Source organism: Eleutherodactylus coqui, chromosome 1 (genome assembly GCF_035609145.1).
Source record: "Eleutherodactylus coqui strain aEleCoq1 chromosome 1, aEleCoq1.hap1, whole genome shotgun sequence".
Taxonomy (NCBI): Eukaryota; Metazoa; Chordata; class Amphibia; order Anura; family Eleutherodactylidae; genus Eleutherodactylus; species Eleutherodactylus coqui.
In genome coordinates, this window is record NC_089837.1 from 489,654,907 (window position 1) to 489,675,614 (window position 20,708).

General features: G+C 42.5%; 1 protein-coding gene across 2 annotated transcripts in view; it reads left to right on the forward strand.

The window, feature by feature from the left end:
• Window positions 1-15,917, forward strand: part of DCUN1D5 (defective in cullin neddylation 1 domain containing 5) — a 25,901-nt gene extending 9,984 nt beyond the window's left edge. For both annotated transcript variants that reach the window (XM_066586373.1, XM_066586380.1), the window contains 8 exons: window positions 2,678-2,796; window positions 2,877-2,965; window positions 5,381-5,451; window positions 6,767-6,858; window positions 8,381-8,489; window positions 9,629-9,733; window positions 11,936-12,038; window positions 13,863-15,917. In XM_066586373.1, coding sequence (XP_066442470.1) covers window positions 2,726-2,796; window positions 2,877-2,965; window positions 5,381-5,451; window positions 6,767-6,858; window positions 8,381-8,489; window positions 9,629-9,733; window positions 11,936-12,038; window positions 13,863-13,921 — 699 coding nt within the window. In that variant the 5' untranslated portion in view covers window positions 2,678-2,725 and the 3' untranslated portion in view covers window positions 13,922-15,917. The remainder of the gene's footprint in view (window positions 1-2,677; window positions 2,797-2,876; window positions 2,966-5,380; window positions 5,452-6,766; window positions 6,859-8,380; window positions 8,490-9,628; window positions 9,734-11,935; window positions 12,039-13,862) is intronic.
• The last annotated feature ends 4,791 nt before the right edge of the window (window positions 15,918-20,708 follow it).

Here is a 20,708-nt window from a genome sequence, read left to right on the forward strand (position 1 = left end):
CCGTCATTTGACCTGTTCCTGGTGATGTGCAAGGACTTGTTTCTATCGGTACCAATCTGGGGTACATACAACATTTTGATCACTTTTACTTCAACCTTTTTCTTGAAGGGGTGACCAAAAAACACAATTTTGGCATTTCGTTTGTTTTTCTAATGGAGGTCACAGTGCAGAATAATTTATTAATTTATTTTTTAACATTTTTAATTTTTGATGCAAGAACTTAGACGTAGAGAATGCTCTCTAGTTACCGTCGCCGTCCTGGGTATAAACAGATCCTGGGAGAGATCCTTGTATTGTCCCCTCATGTATTTATACAGAGTTATTTGATCACCCCTTAACAGTGTTTTTTCCAGGGTGAATAATCCCAATTTTGATGCCTCTCTGGGTATTCCAGTCCCATCATTCCATGTATTAGTTTAGTTGCCCTTCTTTGAACCTCCTCCAGTACTGTAACATCTTTCCTGAGCACCGGTGACCAGAACTGTGCGCAGTATTCCATGTGGGGCCTGACAAGTGCCTTATATAGGACCAGGCTGTTTTGCACCATAAGGACCAGACACTTTTTAGGGATTTTACCCATGTGGCGGTTTTACTAGCCTTTTTTGTTTCCTTTAGCTACCAAAATTATTTTACTTTTTTTTTTTTTGTTTGTTTGTTTGTTTTTCCGTGACATATAGGGTGATGGGTTTTTTTGTTTTGTTTTTTTCTAAATTTTATTTTTTTATTTTAATATCTTTCACTGATTTTTTTTTTCCGTTTTTTAGTTTTATTGGGGGTAAAATGCTAAAAAAAATTATTTTTGTTTTAACATTTATAGCTTTTTTAATAGTATATTTCTGCTAAAATAAAGTATGGAAATGGGTTCCTCTATTTGTTTCGGATGTTTTGATATATAGTATGTATGCTTTTGGTTTACAGGGCGCGTACGGCGACGGCTTTTGTTAGCGTCTGCTTTGTGTTATTTTCTTTATGTATATATTGTTGTTTTATTCTGTAATAATCTATTTATGTATGGAATTATGTTTTTTTTACTATCTATGTCCCCCATGGCGTCATATAAGACCTCTGGGGGACACTCATTTTATTTTTATTTTTTTTCTTTATTTGACACTTTCCCACTGTAGCTGGGGCATCCATAGGAGCCCCAGTTACAGGGGAAAGCAACCCCTGTGGTGACATTAGTCACTGGCAGAGCTGACCAGGGTCCAGTATGACCCTCCAGCTCTGCTGTAGCAGGGAACCTCGGAGGTCACATGACCCCCTACCCCCCCTCCAAAGGCTCCCGATGTGAAAGTTACACTGTACTTTCACTTTCAAGCAGAAAGGGTTAAATATCCCTCCCGTCGCCTTCTCCACGTTATCAGCTGTTACTAACAGCTGATAACCTGTTACTGCCTCTGATTGACTGCAGGGGCAGGAGGTGTAAAGCTTTAAGCCCTAGACCAGGCGTCGTAAATTTACGGTGCCTGGTCCTTAATGGGTTAATGCACCCCAAGATTTTATTTGCTTTTGCAGCAGCTGATTGGCATTGATTGCTCTAGTTAAATCTACACGCTTTCATGGTAGCAGACTATTACAAATTGTGTAGTCTAATCCTACTCCTTTTAATCTGTACCTTTAAAGATAGAGTCCCATCTCAGCGTTTTATGACGGGGGTGGGAAACCCGCGACTCTTTCCCAACCACTTCACTAGAGGTTATGGAAACAGTAACATAACATAGTATGTTAGGCCGAATGAAGACAATGTCCATCTAGTCCAGTCTGTTTATCCTCCTATGTTGTTGATCCAGAGGAAAGCAAAAAACCCCAAGAGGCAGGAGCCAATTACCCCTTTTGGGGGAAAAATTCCTTTCCGACTCCCTAATGGCAATCAGACTAATCCCTGGTTTGTGTAACACCCATTCACTTCAATAAGAGATATGGAAACGGCATAGGGCTTGTTTCCATAACCGCCAACGAGGTGGTCGGGATTCAGCTGCGGGTTTCCAATCTCAGCCAACAAACTCTGAGTTGGTATACCCCTCTGACTCTGACAATCTTATGTTCAGTAGGTTACTAAGAAGTAGGGGCGGATGGACGGCGGGGTCAGAGTGCACGGTTTTGTAGTCTGTTAGCATAGAGATGTATAGCAGCTGTAGGCACAAACCAGCAGGGCTCTGGCTGCCACCCAGTGGCTCGGATTCCCCTGCACGTGGCTCTCGGCTGTTGCCAGCTTCAGATAGTGGCACCCGGGGTATAATAGCACAACTGGAAGTAACAGTGCTAGATCTTTAAGGACCGGCTAAATGTGTCTAGAGGCACATCTTTATATTCCACTGTGTACTGCCTGGCTTACTCTCCTTTTTTTTTTTTTTTTTCAACCCCTTGGCAGCATCTGACATACATGCAAGTCAGATGTGCGGTGGTTTTATATGTGGGAGGCTTGGAAGCGAGACCCCTCCTTACACAATATGTTTGGCTGTCTTTGCAGCTGAGCGTCAGCAATTAGACACCATGATAGGGGACAACTCGTGGCGTGGCTGTTAACCATTTAGATGCCACTGTAGATTTTGACAGCAGTATTTAGATGGTCTGGCATTTAAAGGCTTGCCAAAAAAAAAAAAAAGACGAGTATTTTCCTATACTTTATGCATTTTGTTTCTTAATGTCATTTCCTCTACGTTTTTTTTTTTTGCAGACCTCCTGACAGTATTTCATTATACTTCACTCATCAGCTTGTGAAGACATGCCTGTGAAGAAAAAGAGAAAATCCACTGCTTCTGAAGAAGTGAATGTGAAGAAATGTAGAATAACCAGGTACAAGCAGGTCGGCCTCACTTACAGAGCAGAGCTTCTTATTGTTGGCAGGACTGTATTCACCGACTGCTTTTTCTCAGCTATTGCAGGACACAGACCTCAAATAGAGTTATAAGTGAAGATCTGTTCTCTAGCAAGAAGTGCCTGGCATGGTTTTACGAGTATGCAGGTCAGTATAGTAGAGACTGTTGAATTTAAGTCTTTCCTTGCAGTTTGGCCACCATGTTGACTGAACAGAAGGGAATGTTATAGGTGGAGATTCTTTTGGAAAACTTTGGTGTAAGTATTCCACTAGGATCATCTCCAGGATCTACCCATGACATTGACATTTCTTAGCATGAGTTAGCCCTTGGTCATTCCTACCATTGTAGGGAACTTTAGTCTCCCTCTCTACTTTGGGAATCAGAATCTCTTAAAGCCACCCTCCAGTTTTGAGACAAAATCTTTTACTCACCTGTACCCTATCTTCTTACTCTGGCCCTTCTGTTCCGCTGGCTCAGTGCTTTGTTTTTGGACAGCCATGATGGATGCGCCATTTTCTACTGATCTAATAGACACAGGGAACTGATCTGTGATTGGGCAGTGCTGATCATGTGAACATCACTGGCCAGTTTACAGAGCAGCTACAGTGCATTGCTAGTCCTATTGCTACCACGGCACTATGGATTCTCTGGCATTGTACAGATGACAGCGGACGTCTTGTCTGCTAAAAAAACGGAGCTGTAGGGGGTGGAGTGAAGGAAGGGACAATAAAGTACAGGTAAGACACCCCTCCACCCTCCGTTCCCAGGACTGAATTTAGTTTTAATCCCAGCAGAAAGTGTATGGATAGCAGCACACTAATACACCAAAAATGAGAACAAAAAAAGATCAGTGAATGGTCCTAAAGGGGTCCGGAATTAGAGACCCTTTTAACGAAACTTCAAACAATCCAGCAGATAGACCAGCACTCAGAGGCTTCTTAAAAATCCGATATATCTTTATTTCTCTGCAGAAAGAACACTGCGACGTTTCGACCCAGATTGGGTCTTTATCAAGCATGCAGCACATGTTAACATTTCGTGTGTGTGTATATATATATGTGTGTGTGTGTGTGTGTGTGTGTGTATGTATATGTGTGTATATATATATATATATATATATATAACACCGATAGAAAAGACAGAGACCCACCCACCTACCACACATGCAATTGGATCGGGAGCTTGCAGTACGGGCCCCCACCATCTGGACAGAACAATAAACAGGTGTGAAGAGGGCCTTACTATAGGTATATACATCGCCATTCTTCAGCGTCTTGATGTATCTAGAGAGCATGCGCCGGCAGTTAGCCAATCACATCAATGCCAATGCCTGTGCTCGCATTCAAGACACTACTGCGCATGCGCAAACACAGTACATCGTGAGACCCCACGCAACAACGGCCCCTCTCCCTTACACATATCAAACGCGGATGCATCGGCAGACGGCCAATCCCAGCAATGCTCTCGCCAGTGCACGCATCAAAGACATGCATGCGCAAGAACTCAATAACGCGAGACTACGGACAATAACGCCCTCTCCTATACATACTACCAAAATAGATCAATAAACGTGGATCAAAAAAAAAAAACATCCCATGATTTCCACACTTATAGATATAGAGGGCACAACCAGATGTAATGAAAAGAGGCGAATAGCATATATAATGTATGTGTGTGAATATATGACTAGATCTACACTGATTTCCACACACAGTCTGGATCGCTCATGCACATGTTAATTGACACAGCCAAAAGGCCTGCACATATAATGGGCTGTATGTAGCCATGCCTGTTAACGCTAGACCCCACCTACTGTTGGAAAACAGGCAGCGCCGGGCGTACACCTGCAAAAAGTTACAATGTATGCGTATGAGCAAAATTGTAACTTGCGTACACCAGAAAACTGGCGTAAATTGGGGCACGTGTCAATTTTTGTATCTGGTTTGACTGGAGTGATCCTGTAAGTCAGCTAGAATTCAGGAATATAAAGAAGCTAGTTATGAACCACATCAGTAGGAGAAGCGTAAGGCCGGCTGTCCACAGGCGTTGCAAAGTCCCGCGGCAGATCTCCGCAGTGGGAGCCGCCGCCGAAGTTCACTAGTCAGTCCTATCTAATAGATAGGCTGGCCACGGAGATTCGGGGCAATTCGCAGCATGCTGCGAATTGCCCGCCACAAGCAGAGAATCGCAATGATTCTTCGCTCGTGGACAGGGGCCGGCGCTTTCCATAGCAATGCTATGGAAAGCATCGGCTGACGAGGTGGAGAGAGAATTTTGAGGCAAGATCTTTTTTTGTAAGAAAATTATTTTATGTCAAGTCCCGAGAAGTCGTCTTATGTCCTCTTTCCATCTTTGGTGTTCTCCTAATCCCACATGTGGTGCGCGGCTCCCTCAGGCCTTGCACCAGGCATAGCATGTTTGTGTATGCAAGCATTGATCATTAATAATGTCCCTCTTGGGCTTTTCATACCCCTTGTTTGCAAATGTATTCATTGAAGGAAACGCCATCGTTCCCCAGTTATAGTTTTTTTGTTTCTTACACATGTTGTTGGCCCGGACAGGTCCAGATGAGGTTGTTGGTCCAGAAGCTATGGAAAAATTCTGCGAAGACATTGGCGTTGAACCAGAAAATGTACGTATTTTAATGTGTTGTATATCTATCTTTTTATGTGTTGTATGTAGCAATCAATTTCTCTCATTTTTTAAAAAGATTTTTGCTTGCTGTCATGCAATAGGAATCTTCGTTTTTTCAGTAGATAAGTCTGTCATGTGATGGACACACAGGAAGGCGAATGGCTCCAAAAGGACACAGTTCTGATAACTGTACTGTAACGAGCTGTGTGCCGATGTGTCCATCAAATGATCAGGTTTTTCCTATGGGAAACTGTTAATTTTATCTAATTAAACAGGTCCTATAATACTCACCTAGAAGACGGCTTTCGGGTCCCTTACGTTGGTCCTCGTCGCTGCTTCATGCTGCCATGTTCTCCTGAACGCCGACAGAGCATTTCTTCCTGGTAGCGGGGTTTGATTTAACCAATCACAGCCATTCAATGAATGGCTGTGATTGGTTAATGGAGCGCCGGTTCTGAGTGGTTGATGCAGCATTTGATTAACCAATCGGAGCATTAGTTTGCTGGAGGCGGGGTATTCAAGCTAATATTTCAAGCCTCCCCTTCTCCCTCTCGGGTAGGTCTTATTATCGGGAAACACGGTATCTATCAATCATAAAATATGGTATACCCTAGTAATCTGCCACCGCCACGAGGTCGGAATACAACTTTAATACAGTCCTGTGCGCATGTCCCAACTAAAAAATACTTGATTTGATTTTTTTCTCACGGGGGAATTTCTGGCGTAAGAAAAAAAAAATGTGCGCGAATGATGACTTTTTTCAAAAAGGGGACGGGACATATCGGGAAGGGGTGTGACTGCCCTGGATCATGAGAATTATGTATAATTTACGCTAGAAAGTGGCATAAGTTATGCCAGAAATATACACTTGGTCGGGATCAGGCGTACGTTTCTCCCGGGAATGCACTGAAGACATGAAGAGACGCGTGCCTCTACATATATTCAGCGCACCGTGCGTCTGGGAAACTGTGCCAAGCTCGGCGCAGGAAATGACGGGCTTAGTAAATTTCCCTGTGTCCCAAATTCCATTCAGCTATGTATGGGGTCTGTAGGTTAGGTGACCACTAAACGGACTGCCAACTGCAGCTCCCACTGGGGTTGTCATTGAGGTGCCGTATAACAAGGTCGACTCGCTGCACAGACATTTGGAAGAGAGAAATCCTCCAGCTCTCCAAGGACTTTTTGATGTTTTTGAAATGTCTTTAAGTACACATTAAACGGTTTTATCATATAGAAAACTGTCCAGCATTCCATCGTTTTTCAGGAATTAGAAGCTTTATTTCTAATATTTTCTTCATTGTTGTCTTTCCTAGATAATTATGTTAGTTTTGGCTTGGAAACTAGAAGCAGAAAACATGGGCTTTTTCACAAAGGAGGAATGGTTAAAAGGAATGACGTCATTACAGTAAGTTTATTTTCTTGTATTACTGCGTTTTTGGCATGGACATTCTCAAACATTTACGAAACCTGCACAGAGCAAAGGCGTTTCAATGAGATTTTCATTGACTATGGGCTCATGTCCACAGGCGGGTTTGAATTCCGTGATCTGCGTGGGGAAACTGCGTGGATGATCCGGAGTTCAAGACGCTCATAGACAATTATGGGCGCACGCAGCTTAATAAAACCGTGCAGGTTTGTTTTCCGGACCTTCCGGTCTGAAAAACAAATTGTAGCATGCTCCCTTTTGCCGCGGATCCCACAGGGACGACTTCCATTGAAGTTAATGGAAGCCGTCCGATCTGCGGCACACACGAAACTGTCACTCCGGGTGTGCTGCAGGTCCCACATGCACAGAGGAGACACCAGACGACCCGCACGTAGCCGAACTGGTAAGCATTGTCCTCATGTCGCGGGCAGGGTGTGATCCCGTGGCGGAGCTCCCACCTACAGAACCCGCCCCGCCTGTGGACATGAGACCTAAGTAGTTAAAGGGGTTATGGGTGCAAAAATTAGATAACTTATCCTTAGGATGAGATAGCTTATCACTATCTGACAGGTGGGATTCAACACCCGGCACCCTCAGGATCAGCTGTTTGGGAGGCCGCAGCTCTCTGGCGCATCCTCTTTGCATACAAGACACAGCGCTGTATATTTCATAGTAGTGCTACTCAACCTAGCAGCTCAGTCCCATTCACTTGAATGGTATTAAGCTGCTCTCAGCTCATGTAATGAGTGACCCTGAAGTTAATGGACTGAGAACAGGCCTTTGCCTCTTAAAAACAGCTGATGAGTGGGGGTCCCTAGTGGCAGACCCTCGCTGATCAGATACTGATGACCTGTCCTAAAGATTGCAATCTCTGAAAACCCATTTAAAGGAGTTTTCCAGTTCAATGTATCAAAACTTTTCAGCATTGCATAATAAAAGGTTTTGGTAAAATCTGAAGATCTCTGCTTATTCTGTGTGATTGGCTGAATTTGTCACGTGTTGTCAACTTGAGTTTACCATTGCAGAAGCGGAGTGGCGGCGCTGGATCTAACAGGGTTAAGTGTTGCTTGTTTTATGCAATGGTCCACCATTGGAACTGAAAGCGGATAGCCCCATTTAAGCAGACCATTAGGTTTTGTCATTTGATCCCACCTATATCAGCGGGTTCTGAAATGGGAGGGATCAATGCCTTTAAAGCTACATGCCTGTTTGCCCTACTTGAATGGCTTTGTTTATGATGAGCTTGGGGGAAGATAGTAGGATTAGGATTGTTCTTGGTCTATGGGCCAGCCCCAGAGAGGAATCCGTAAGAAAGATGTCTGATAGATGGGGGTTTTCTGCTCTGTAGGATCCCAACTTTAGGGAGAAGAGGGGCCTTGTGAACCCTGCTGTGCAATTAGGCACCACAGTGGAGAGTTGTAAATGAGTCGAGGATGCCCAAATTGATATATCCTCATACATTTGAATTCATGTTAATCTGCTTCTCATGCTTGTGTTTAAGATGTGACTGCACAGAGAAGTTACAGGGTAAATTTGATTATCTACGTGCTCAACTGAATGATAACACTGCCTTTAAGAATATTTACAGATATGCTTTTGACTTTGCCAGGGTAAGTACATTCATTATTACTGATCCACAGTGGCCAGGCTTCTGTAAGAGTCACTAAAGTCCTACTTCCATTTATCATCATTCCATTTTCATTCTTCACTAGTTCATAGGTAACACCTCTGGTATCTTAGAAGGGTGGTTTTACATCAGCCAAAATCTCAGCCTTATGCAACGAGTGCCGATCAACACACAGTGGTTGGTGCTCGTTACGTTTTTTTTTTCCACGTGTGCCGAGAATCTGCTTATGAGGACGAATGATCGTAATTAAGATCATTCGTTCCCATGGGCCAGCTGTACATCTTCTTGTTCACACTGGGAGATTTACAGCTGATCACCAATTATTTTCATGTTTGCTGAAACTGAATGATCGGACAGCAAATGAGCATTCACTCGTTGGTCGACTGTTTTATTGGTCCTTTCACATGGACAGCTGTCAGGCAAACAAGTTTTCGTAAGTACGTTTGGACACAATAATCGGCCCATGAAAAAAGATATTAACTTCCTAATGTGACAGAGGAAGCAGGTATCCATAGAATGGAGCATGTGGTCAGAAAGTGACAAAAAACCCTGAAATCCTAGTTTTCACACTGACCCCTAAGCCTAATGATAATAGTCTGACACTTCCTGTTCTGTAGAGAGTTTTTCAGCAGTCATTTCATTACCATCACAGGTTGGATTACCAGGAAAGGTAACACCTTTATATAATTAACATAGAATCCACCATTCTCAATAGGGGATGCTCACAGCACACCTCTTCCCCCTTCCTGCCCAGGTCACAGAGCATGCCCACAACACTCTCATAGAAGTCAATGAATATCTCCAGTCTACTGGTTCCTATGTTTAATGTAGCATCAGTGAAGCAAATCTTGGAATTCTGTTAATGACTACTCAGGCAAGACAGCCGCTACCAGAGTCGTGCAGAAAATGGATTTTAAATTAAATCTGCAATCCTGACATTTGAATAGAACCAGATAGTGACACATTTTTTTTTTTCTGATCTAATTAGTAAAATAAAATGTAGGAGATACATTTCCTTTTAATTATGTCTTTGGTTTCTTATCACGTTTGTTTTTTTTTTCTCTAAATATATTCACATTTTGATAGAAATCCTAAATGTAATCCTTTTATGTAATATCGTAGGATAAGGACCAGCGGAGTCTGGATATTGATACTGCAAAATCCATGTTGGCACTTCTGCTAGGAAGAACGTGGCCGTTGTTTTCTGTATTTTTCCAGTATCTAGAGGTAAGAGTGAAGACTACCCGGTTATCCCTTTCCAGCCATCCTGCAGTGTCCAGCATTGTTGTGCACCAGATGTATACAAAGGAAATTGAATTATTTATTCTATTCGTATGTGCCTTCATTTTTTTTTCACATATTACATTCAAATACCACATTTGACATTCAAATTATTAGGAGTGTATGCCTATTTTACTTTAAGGAGGAAGACTTGGATTTGAATATGGCTTTAAAGAGAGTAAGACACTAGGGACGGTTTAACCACAATAATTTAATAATCGAGCACAGTGATGAATAATTGTATATAGGATAAAGGTTGCAACTTACATCACAGCACAAAGTATAAAGATAGCAAACTACATCACGTCATTATCCATATATAAAGATTACAAGTTACATCGCATCACTAGGAGGCAGCATCATCTGACTTGTATATCAGCAGCCGCAGAACCCACTTTCAATCAGTGCCAAGACAGAGAAATTCTGCAGGAACTGGATGAGTAGAGTCCCCGTACTCGTCTGAATGGGTTCTGTCTTGGTTCCAGAAAGTAAAACTTTTTATACTATCATAGCAAAAAATGGCTATGTGTCATTTTCTGAGTCTTCATGACCGAACAACGTCCGTTTCTGGCATGAGACTGTAAAACAATCCTATTGTGTGCGGTCCTTGATCTGAAACATGCACAGCTGATCCTCCTCCCAAACGCACGATAACAACTCTTTATTGCGTACTTGAATTGCTCTTAAGGCATACACTTCTTAAATACCTTCTTAAACATGGACTTTAGTTCATGTGGGCCTGAGAGAGGGAAAAATGTAGTCTAAATCAATCGTACAGCCCGAATACTTCTGACAATACCTCAGCTGTAGGCAGCTAAGGCTAAGGGTACTTCAGATTTTTGCTGATGGACAGTGTTTGTTGAGTGTAGGGTTCGAAGATGATGTGAACAGAGCCTAAGAGTTCGTTCACGTGAGCTTGTTTGCGCTGCGCATTATGCACACAAATTTTGCACGTGTAATACATAGTGAATAGAACCCAGTGAAATTACATAAACGGTTTTCTTTTTTCATGCGATCGCGTGAAATGTGTGACATGATCTATCTTGTGCATTTGCACACAACTAGAGCCAATTGAAATCAACAAAATTCCATCGGTGTGCACGAAATGAGTAAAAAACATTAATTTTCCATGTGTATATCTGCACAAAATTTAATGTGATTTTGTGTATCTTTTTTGTGTACGTAAACACGCGGTGCATTAAATGCACATCGGAGCGGATGAAAGTGCATTTCGGTCACGCAAACGCACAGTGTATTTGCGCAGTCGAAATGTGCCTATGCCTGTGTGAGTCTGGCCTTATACTAGGTACATGCTAGTGTATTTTCATGGCCTATTTGGAAAAAAGCTCATTGCATGTCCTAATCCTCTCCACGGACAAGAAATAGGACCTGCCAGTGCATGGCAATGTGCTGTGTCCATGTATATCAGACAGTATAAGGACTGCTGCCCGTGTGCTATCCGATACAAGTTGCACCCGAGTTTCCCAAGTTCAACTCGCAGTTATGACACCTAGCCTAACAATCACAATTCCTGCTGGCTATTTCACAATAAATGTGGTTTCCAGTATATTTAAAGTGATCTTCTGATTTCTGGACAACATTCTGCCCCAGGACCTGTAAGTGTAAGAGTTACTTTCAGTTGTTGTCTGCCAGGCATTCAGTTCTCTGTCTCATTTTCGGCTGTCCACTTAATCTGCGGACTACCTAATCGCCATTGTGCATTGGTAATATAAGGCTGCCGATGCTCTGTACCTGCTCTCTGACCAGCGCTGTTCATGTGATCTGGACTGCCCAGTCAGAAGGCAGTGCACAGTGTGTATTAAGTAGTTCGAAAAAAGCCGTTTTAGTTTTCACTGTGAAGGATGAGTAATACATTATTTTAATAATACTTTTATGGGGGTAGTAACACTTATTATTTTTCCTCAAAGACTTAACTTTTGATCATTTGATCATTTTTTCAATATACTGCATTACTTCAGTATTGCTGTCTATTGTATTTTTTCAGGCGCTGTATTAATCTCTGCTTCAAGTGCTTCATAATTGTGATTTCATGAATACAATTGTTTAGTAAAATGGACAATGTTAGGAGAACGGACCGATATTCTTTAAAAGTAATGCTAAAATCTTTCATGTTTTTCTTCTTAACAGCAATCAAAATACAAAGTTATGAACAAAGACCAGTGGTACAACGTTTTAGAATTCAGCCGCACTGTTAATGCCGATCTTAGTAACTATGATGAAGATGGTGCATGTGAGTAGTTCTGGAATTCGCAATAAACACTCTGTCAAAGAAAATCCTGCCCCCTAGAAGGAGTTATTTTGCTGCAAAACCCAGCATGCAGTTACATCTCAGGCAGATATGCAAATGATTAGAGTTGTGGAGTGATTAGATGAACCATCTTGCCAGCTGAGGCCCTAAAAGTAGTTCCCCTCCCCTCCCCTACCCCCTTGGACTATAAGAGGCTCTTGGAGGCTCCATGTGTGTAGTGACCTCTTCTTCTGCTTGTGTAAAGCTTATTGACCACTAGACGCCTCTACGATGCAACCAAAGAGATTTCATCCCGTTACCAGAATCCGAGAGGGGAACATTATTGGAATGCAAGGAGCTAGTTCGTTGTATCAACGAACTGCCCGCCACCTGGGCTGTTCTGACCAGACTGAGGAGGTGTTGGGACCAGTAGATGCATGATGGCACACAAGGCAATCGGGCTTGGGATGCTCGCGACAGACCAACGATAGAGAGAATTTGTCTGATCATCTCACAACTAGCTCCAACTGTTTCGTTGTCCACCATCCATTGACAGGTGGCGCCATCGCTACAGGCCTCTGTGTATGTTGTAACTATTTCCAGGGCCTTGGCTGAAGGACATTTGGTCTCGTGGCACCCATTACGTGTACTGCTTTGGACACCCACCATCACCTATGTTTGGTATCGTGAACGACAAAAGTGGACTGCTACGGAGTAGAACTGGGTTGTATTCGGGGACAAATCCAGGTGTAGTTCGGACACTAACAGACGTTTCATGTCTAGGGATCTAGGAGGGAGCACTTCAATCCTGCCTTTAGACACTGCCCCCAATGCTAATGTGATGGTCTAGAGGCCATCAATCACCACTAGTAGTCGTGGTGCAACTTTCATTTTACCAAAACAGAAAACAAAACGAAAGCTGTGCTGTGATTGGTTGCTATGGAAAACTAAAAAGTTTTACTTGTTAGACAGTTTTACTAAACTTCCCCAAAGCCTATAAACTAGGACCCATACAAGGCAAGTAAGCCAGGGTGTTTTACAGAGTTCCTACTGTGCACCTTGGGTAACCCCTTGTATGCCAAGGGTAAGTATTTATCAGCTGATTGGCCCAGAAATGCGCATCGTAAGCATCCTTACGTGGAACGTATATAGCATTCATGTGTAATGTAGAGGTGTTGTAATGTCAACCGTATGATTCCTCTTGGGCAGTGAGCCTTTTACACGGGACGTTTCCTGTCCAAGCACAGATCATCGAGATTGGTGCTTGTGTTACTGACCTTATAACAGGTCGATGCCAGCTGTTTTGGGGGTATATGATCGTTCATCCCTCATGCACTTTCATATCTGTCTGCAGCACATCTGCCCCCTTCCTTCCTCACCATTCACACATGGAAATGGGCTTCTGACCAGAATATTTATTGCTGCTGAAATGAGCCAAACATCTGGCAAATGAGCATTTGGCCATGTAAAAAGGCCTTGAAAAGAGGAAAAATCTGCTGCTGTAATGCCGGAAGACTTGCTGTACCTCAGACATCTGGAGGGTACAGTAAGTCTGTCTTCATACATGGAGCCGTTGTGTTCGTTGTGGTGGCGGCTTTTCTTTTTTGTCAGAAAAATGAAAGGGATTGGCCTACTTCTAGCTATTTTGTCCCGGACCGCTACGACAAGCTGTGTCCCATTTCACTTCATTAGGACTGCAGTATCAATCCCGGCCACTGTGCAACGTACAGAGCTGTCTGCTTCCTGCAGCAACACAGCTAGAAGGGGGACTAAACCTTTTTTAAGTTGTTACATAATTGTTGCAAACGATCTTTTTAATCTTTCCAGGGCCTGTTCTCCTTGACGAATTTGTTGAGTGGCATAAAGTCCGCCAGACGACATTATAGCAAAATTTATCCCGGGAAAAAGAACTAAAAACAAAAAAAAAATGAAAAAGAAAAACTTTCTGATGCCCGAAGACGAAGTGTATGAAGAGTACTTTCATCCTTACTGAAGCCTTCTACTGTGTTTTTTTTTTTTTCTTTCTCCTTCTTTCTGTTTTTAACGGAACTGAAGCTTTCTTGTTACACTCGGAATCGGGAAGAACCTGCGTCGGATTCATTGCTGAAGTTGCTGTTTTAAAGTCCTAATGACGTTTACAGTTGTCTTAATCCACATTAAGGTTTGTCGCGGTCCCTGCGGGGGATGGCAAAGCTTTTAGCGTCTCCTGGGTTACAACTCTTTAAGCCATTTCATTGGCACATACGTCTCCAATCCACTCTAGATACATGTGGTATAACGTTTCTGTGCACCAGCAAGTGTCTTTGATGAAACACTTCCTTTTAGGGTTGTCTTTGATGAAACACTTCCTTTTAGGGTAGACCTCATATCTATATAGTAACTCCTGAACCACATACTTTTTTTTTTTTTTGTGCAGATGGCGTTTTTCAATTGAAATGTTGTAAATGCTGCGGAAAGCCGGTTCCAACAATGGACACAGCATTTACATTGCTGGCTGCTTGTTAAGTTCACAATAAGTGATGATCCGAAGGGTCCATGGGCGGGTGATGAGTAGAAATATCACTAACTAATGTCATCGCATTAAAAGCTAAGGGGGCAGTCCAAAGTTTGTTCTTCCTCTTTCCTCTCTTGTTCTCCTTAAACTCTTGTCTATGGGCTAGGTCAAGTGCTAGAAATAAAGCACTATTTTAGTGAGTAGAGATGAAGCGCATTACCAGATACAACCACGCATGCGCTTGGGTGGCGCTGTTTTGGAGACCTTTTTTTTTCTCCAGATCCTGATTGCTCCTTAAGTGTGAACATTCTCCACTTATGGATCTCTTGTTTTCAAATTAAGCATTTCTTTGTTTTTAGTGCTTACCCTGAGAAATCCCACTTAAAGGGAATATTTACAATGGATAAAAAGAGACCTCTACTTTCCAGAAGCAGCGCCGCTTTTGATCATCGGTTATATCTGGCATTGCAACTTGTTCCGAGTCAAGCAAGTGGGACTAAGATCCAATGACGGAACCGGGGCAGAAAATGGCGGGATCTACTCTTGTATTTTCTAGACGCATTGTTGCAGTGAACCTTGCATAGGAAATAGATGTGATGGGGACATGATTGTTTTACCCTCCACCACAGGTATGGATGTGCCTGCATGGGACATAACCAAAGTGGCCGTATTGGTTCTCTTCAGCTGTAGTGTCCATATTCCTCTCTATAATATTGTTTAGCTGTGACGGCCATCTTTTCTGTGACGCGAATAATAAATTCTTACAAGACTAGTGCCGTATGGTGAAGAATAAAGTAACAAAACCAAATCTTCACTGTCCATACGGATTATGTAGAGCTCCATATAACGTAGATTGCAGTGCCAGCAGTGTAGGTGCCGTTTGCACCATGTTACTCCATTGGCTCTTGTCAATATTTTCCGATGTGAGAAATTTGGGGATGATTTTTTTGGGGGGGTAGCAATTGTCTCATTGCATATAAGATTTGATGTTACACAGCAGGATCCTTTTGTTTTAGAGCTGCGACATTCGGGGGTCTTGTCTTCTCCTGGCCTCCATTTATCCCAGCACGTGATGGCCTACTCTTTCCGATTTCCACCGCTATAGGTCCACTTTTTTGTTTAGAGCAGATTTTCTAGTTTGCCAAAGTGTTCTTCCAGTGTCATTTATTTATTGTTCATTTTCAGAACTACATTATTATACTGAGCAGTGACTCGAGCCCCAGGTTTACATGGATATCCTTGGCGCGGGTTATAAAAGGGAGATGAAATATCAAATATATCACTTGCTCTTAACTTTTTTTTTTTTTTGTTTTCTCCCGTATGTCATGTAAATTGTCCAACTGTTCAATTTCCATGCACCAATAAAGTTTTTGTTTTTGGAATCGTTACCGACTTGTTTTATTGTTTTTGTCTTTGTGTATTCTGCTTTTGATTGTGGCCAGTGTTGGAATAGTCTGTAGCCATACAGATCCGAACAGCAGAAGAGGAGTGTGCTGACCTTGCGGAGGCAGTGACCTGGTCACTCAGGTGGTTATGGTAGTTAAAGGGAACCTTTGTTTCTGGATAAACTAAGATGGCCACACAGTTTCATTGATTACCTGGTGCACACTATGTATAAGTATGCATCGTTTGTTTAAGACACTACACGCTGCTTTGATTGGCCAGTGTAGTCTCTTAAACTAATGATGCATATTAATGTACAGTGTGTATCAGGTAGTCAGAGAAGCGGTGCAGCCATCTTTGTTTGTCCAGAATTTAGGGGTCTCTTTAAGGCAGAGCTGTACTGTACTGTTTCTCTAACCCTTTCTAGACCCAACCAGACAGAAGATGATTGTGGCTCACTGATCTCCAACCCTTTCTAGACCCAACCAGACACAACGTGATGATGGCCTCACTGATCTCCAACCCTTTCTAGACCAACCAGACACAACATGACACTGGCCTCGCTGATCTCCAACCCTTTCTAGACCCAACCAGACAGAAGATCATTGTGGCCTCACTGATCTCCAACCCTTTCTAGACCCAACCAGACACAACATGACTGTGACTTTGCTGATCTCCAACCCTTTCTAGACCCAACCATACACATGACAGTGACCTCGCTGATCTTCAACCTTTTCTAGACCCAACCAGACACAACATTACGGTGGCCTCGCTAACCTCCAACCCTTTCTAGACCCAACCTGACACAACATGACGGTGGCCATGCTGATCTCCACCTGCTTGATAACGTGCTCCCTGCAGTCATACCAAATCCCTGCTAGCTGTTATTAACCGACCCCTGCAGTCATACCAATTCAGGCACTATACAGCCCAATTTGACCATTGTCTGTGTATAGAATCCCTCACTCTCCAGCTCGCCATACTGTGCACATCTCTAGCGCCTTTACCTTCTGTATCGCTCTATTATCTGTAGTATGTAAGCTCGTTGGAGCAGGACCCTCACCCCTATTGTTTCCATCAACTGATTACTTCATGTAACCATGGTTTTGTTTTCATTCCTCCTGTCTATGTTGGCGCTATATAAATAAAGATTATCTCCAACCCTTTCTAGACCCAACCAGACACAACATGACGGTGACATCCATGCCCAAATTAAAATAAATTACTCAATTAAAATTCTGTTTTTGTTTTTTTTTTTTCTCCAGTGCTCAATGTAACGTTAAAAGAAGCTCAAAATGACTCAGTTATGTTACTAAGTTAGAAATGTCTGCAGTATTTAGCAGTAAGAAAGCATCAACAAAATAGGGGGCACCTATGTGAAAGCTCCCTTAGCCCATATTTACATGGGCAAGTTTCATCCAGTTGTGATATGGGCGGAACTCGCAGGGAGAAGGACCCATTGTCTGTACATTCTATACAAATTCTTCTCTTGGCCCCAGAGACCAACATAGAAAAAAATCAAAGGAAGCCTTTCGCGTGGAGCCCGCCGCAAAATAAAACTGCTGCAAATTTTAATTTTTTTTATATTTTTTTTTCTCTGCTCACAGAAATCGCAATTTGTTTCCATGAGTGTGAAGGAAAAAGTGATTTTTATTTATTTTTTCGATGGTATGTTTTAAACAGTATATGCTGCAGATCCTCCGTTAGGACGCCAACCGCGGATTCCGCAGCAGATATCCGTTCGTGTGCCGCCGACCTTACAGTGTGAGATTCTACGGTCTACAGCAGATGTACGGTACTCTACTGGTGGACTGCAGTCCAAATCTGGACCGGGGATGCAAGCTGTCTGGAAGTTGCTGAGCTGCTGTTTACATACTGATCTCAGTTCCTCCATTATTAACAATGTGTCAATGACACTGATTGGTCAGTTACACTGATCTACATGCTGCTGCTCTCTTGCAGTTGGCAGACTGGCTGTGGTTTGTGCGATTGCTCCTGATTGGGTGGGGTGATGATTCCTGGCATCTGTGTAGGCTAGGACAGCGAGGACATGCCCCCAAGAAACTCTCACAAAGCTGCCTGCTCATACTCTAATTTTGGGGATAGTAGTGGGAGCAAAGAAACTACAACATGGAGGAAGTGCAGAATGTAGAGATCCCAATGGCCTAAAGAAATAGTGGTGATATTATCTTGTCATCAACACTTCTCCCTCTGTCATGCTGCGCCTCTGCAGGATTTTACCACTGGCCAGCGTCAGGATTCTGTGTGCAGTGGGTCTGAATTAATGTTAGGGTTTTGCTCTAGGGCATCTGTCTTGGGTATCATGTCCGTTTTTCCCACATGGTAATAATGATGTAAATAAATCTAAAAAGTTCAAGAAATGTTAAGGCAACATTTTTACTGTTGGTCTTCAGGTCAGACCTTCACCTCACCCTAGACCTAGGAAATGGGCCTTTACTAAAATTAGTTTTGTACCCCCCTGGCCTACAGCACTAAATGTATATAGCTCCAACATGTTCTACAGTGCAGTACAGAGACTGTAATCATTCACATTGGTCCCTAATGAGGCTCACAATCTAAATCTCAAATTAATCTGTAATCTCTCATGCAAACAAGAAGAATATGCTGAACCATTCTCTGTGATCTTTGAAAATTCCTGGAGAAGTCCAAGAAGATTGGAGAAGAGCAAATACTGTCCCTATATTTAAAAAAGGGAAGAAGGTGGATCCAGGAAACTACAAGCCTGTGAGCCTGACTTCTATACTAGGAAAGATCTTTGAACAAATTATTAAACCATATGTATGCATGTACTTGGATGAGAATGGAGTAATTAACCAGAGCCAGCATTGGTTTGTAACAAACAAGTCATGCCAGACTAATCTAATTTCCTTGTATGACAGAATCATGGACTGGGTTGATCAGGGAAATGCGGTGGATATAGTATATCTTGACTTTACTAAAGCATTTGACAAAGTATCTCATGCCATGCTAATTGAAAAAATGACCCAATATGGGATCGACAAGGCAACTGTTAGGTGGATTCAGAACTGGGTGAGTGATTGTACCCAAAGAGTGGTCATAAATGGCTGCATATCCATTTGGAAGATCGCCTCAAGTGGGGTACTACAAGGCTCTGCCCTGGGCCTACTGGTATTCAACAGTTTTATAAATGATAGAGGAGGGAATTGAGGAGAAACTGATCAAATTTGCTGACAACACGAGGATTCAAAAAGGTCTAGAAAAGCTTGCACAGTGGGCAGCGACTAACAGAATGGTATTTAACAAGGAGAAATGTAAGGTCCTCATCTGTAATACTGTGTCCAGTTCTGGGAGGTCTGCATATCATGTCCTACGAGGAACGGTTAAAGGATCTGGGAATGTTTAGTTTGCAAAAAAGAAGGCTGAGAGGAGACGTAATAGCAGTCTACAAATATCTGAGGGGCTGCCGCAGTGCAGAGGGATCAGCCCTATTCTCATTTGCACAAGGAAAGACTAAAAGTAATAGACTGAAACTGAAAGGGAGGAGACGCATTAGATATATAGAAAATTCTTTCTGACAGTGACGGTGATGAATGAGTGGAACAGGTTGCCACAGGAGCTGTTGAGTTCTTCATTGGATGTCTTGAAACAGAGGCTGGACAGACATCTATCTGGGATGATTTAGCAAGGGGTTGGACCTGATGACCCTTGAGGTCCCTTCCAACTCAACCATTTTATGATTCAATGCAGATATGACTTGTGGTCGGATTCAAACCGCATTCTTGTTTAGGCTAAAAACCTAATTCTGTCCATGTAAGATAGCAGTATTTGGAAGCTAGAGTTAGTAATGGAACCTAAAGAGAAAAACTAGCCTGAAATGATTTATATCTCTTCCATATTCAGGACCCACTTCTGGTTTTCGTTTACAAATACTAATGTAAAATACTGACCGAAGACTACTGCCAACCGAATGGGGTCTAAGACACAATGTATGCCTTGATAAAATGTAACTGCGCTTTCCAAAAACTTTGAACATTTCAAAAGCATTAATTGCTGGGGGTCTAGCTGCCAATACCCCCACCGATTCTAAAACAAGCCAGCTGAAGTGCCTTTTCAAGCGCTGTCACTTTTTGCTATCTTAAAAGTGAGCGCAACAAAAGTTCTATGGGCCTGGCTTCAGCTAGCGAGCAGTGACTGCGCTCACATGAGCGCTTTAACTGGCTTGTTCTACCAATGGGTGAGGGTCTCTGTAGCCAGACCCAACAATCAAAACTTTCTGACGTGACCTTATGACATCAAGTTTTTAGAAATATCAATTATACCTTTAGCATATCTCAAAGTTCAGATTTATTAACATTACCCCAAACTTAAAAAAAAAAAAGTAGCTGTCCGTTTCTCATTTTTGCTCCATCATAGATAACCCAGCTTTAATGGTATGTTCACACTGGAGTAAATGCTGCGAAATTCCACACACAAGAACTGCTGTATTTACGGGTCAAGTATCTCGTAGGGATAACCGCCACTTAATACAGCTGTATTAACTTTGCACAGGCATAGTATATTCATAGGTCACAGAGGAAAATGTCCTGCATCCTAAATAAAACCTAACTTTTAATATATATTCTTTAAGATCCTATTGCACCCTATTACGTCCCACCTGCTAACCTATGAATGATAAAGCAGGGTGGTAGCCCTGAAAAGGACAACCCTGCACTACAACCTAACCCTCAGTCGCCCTCCTTCACCCTAATTAAGATTTATCTCACGACCAATTACTGCCCAGCAATGATTTTGTTTCACACTCAAAATTAGCGTAT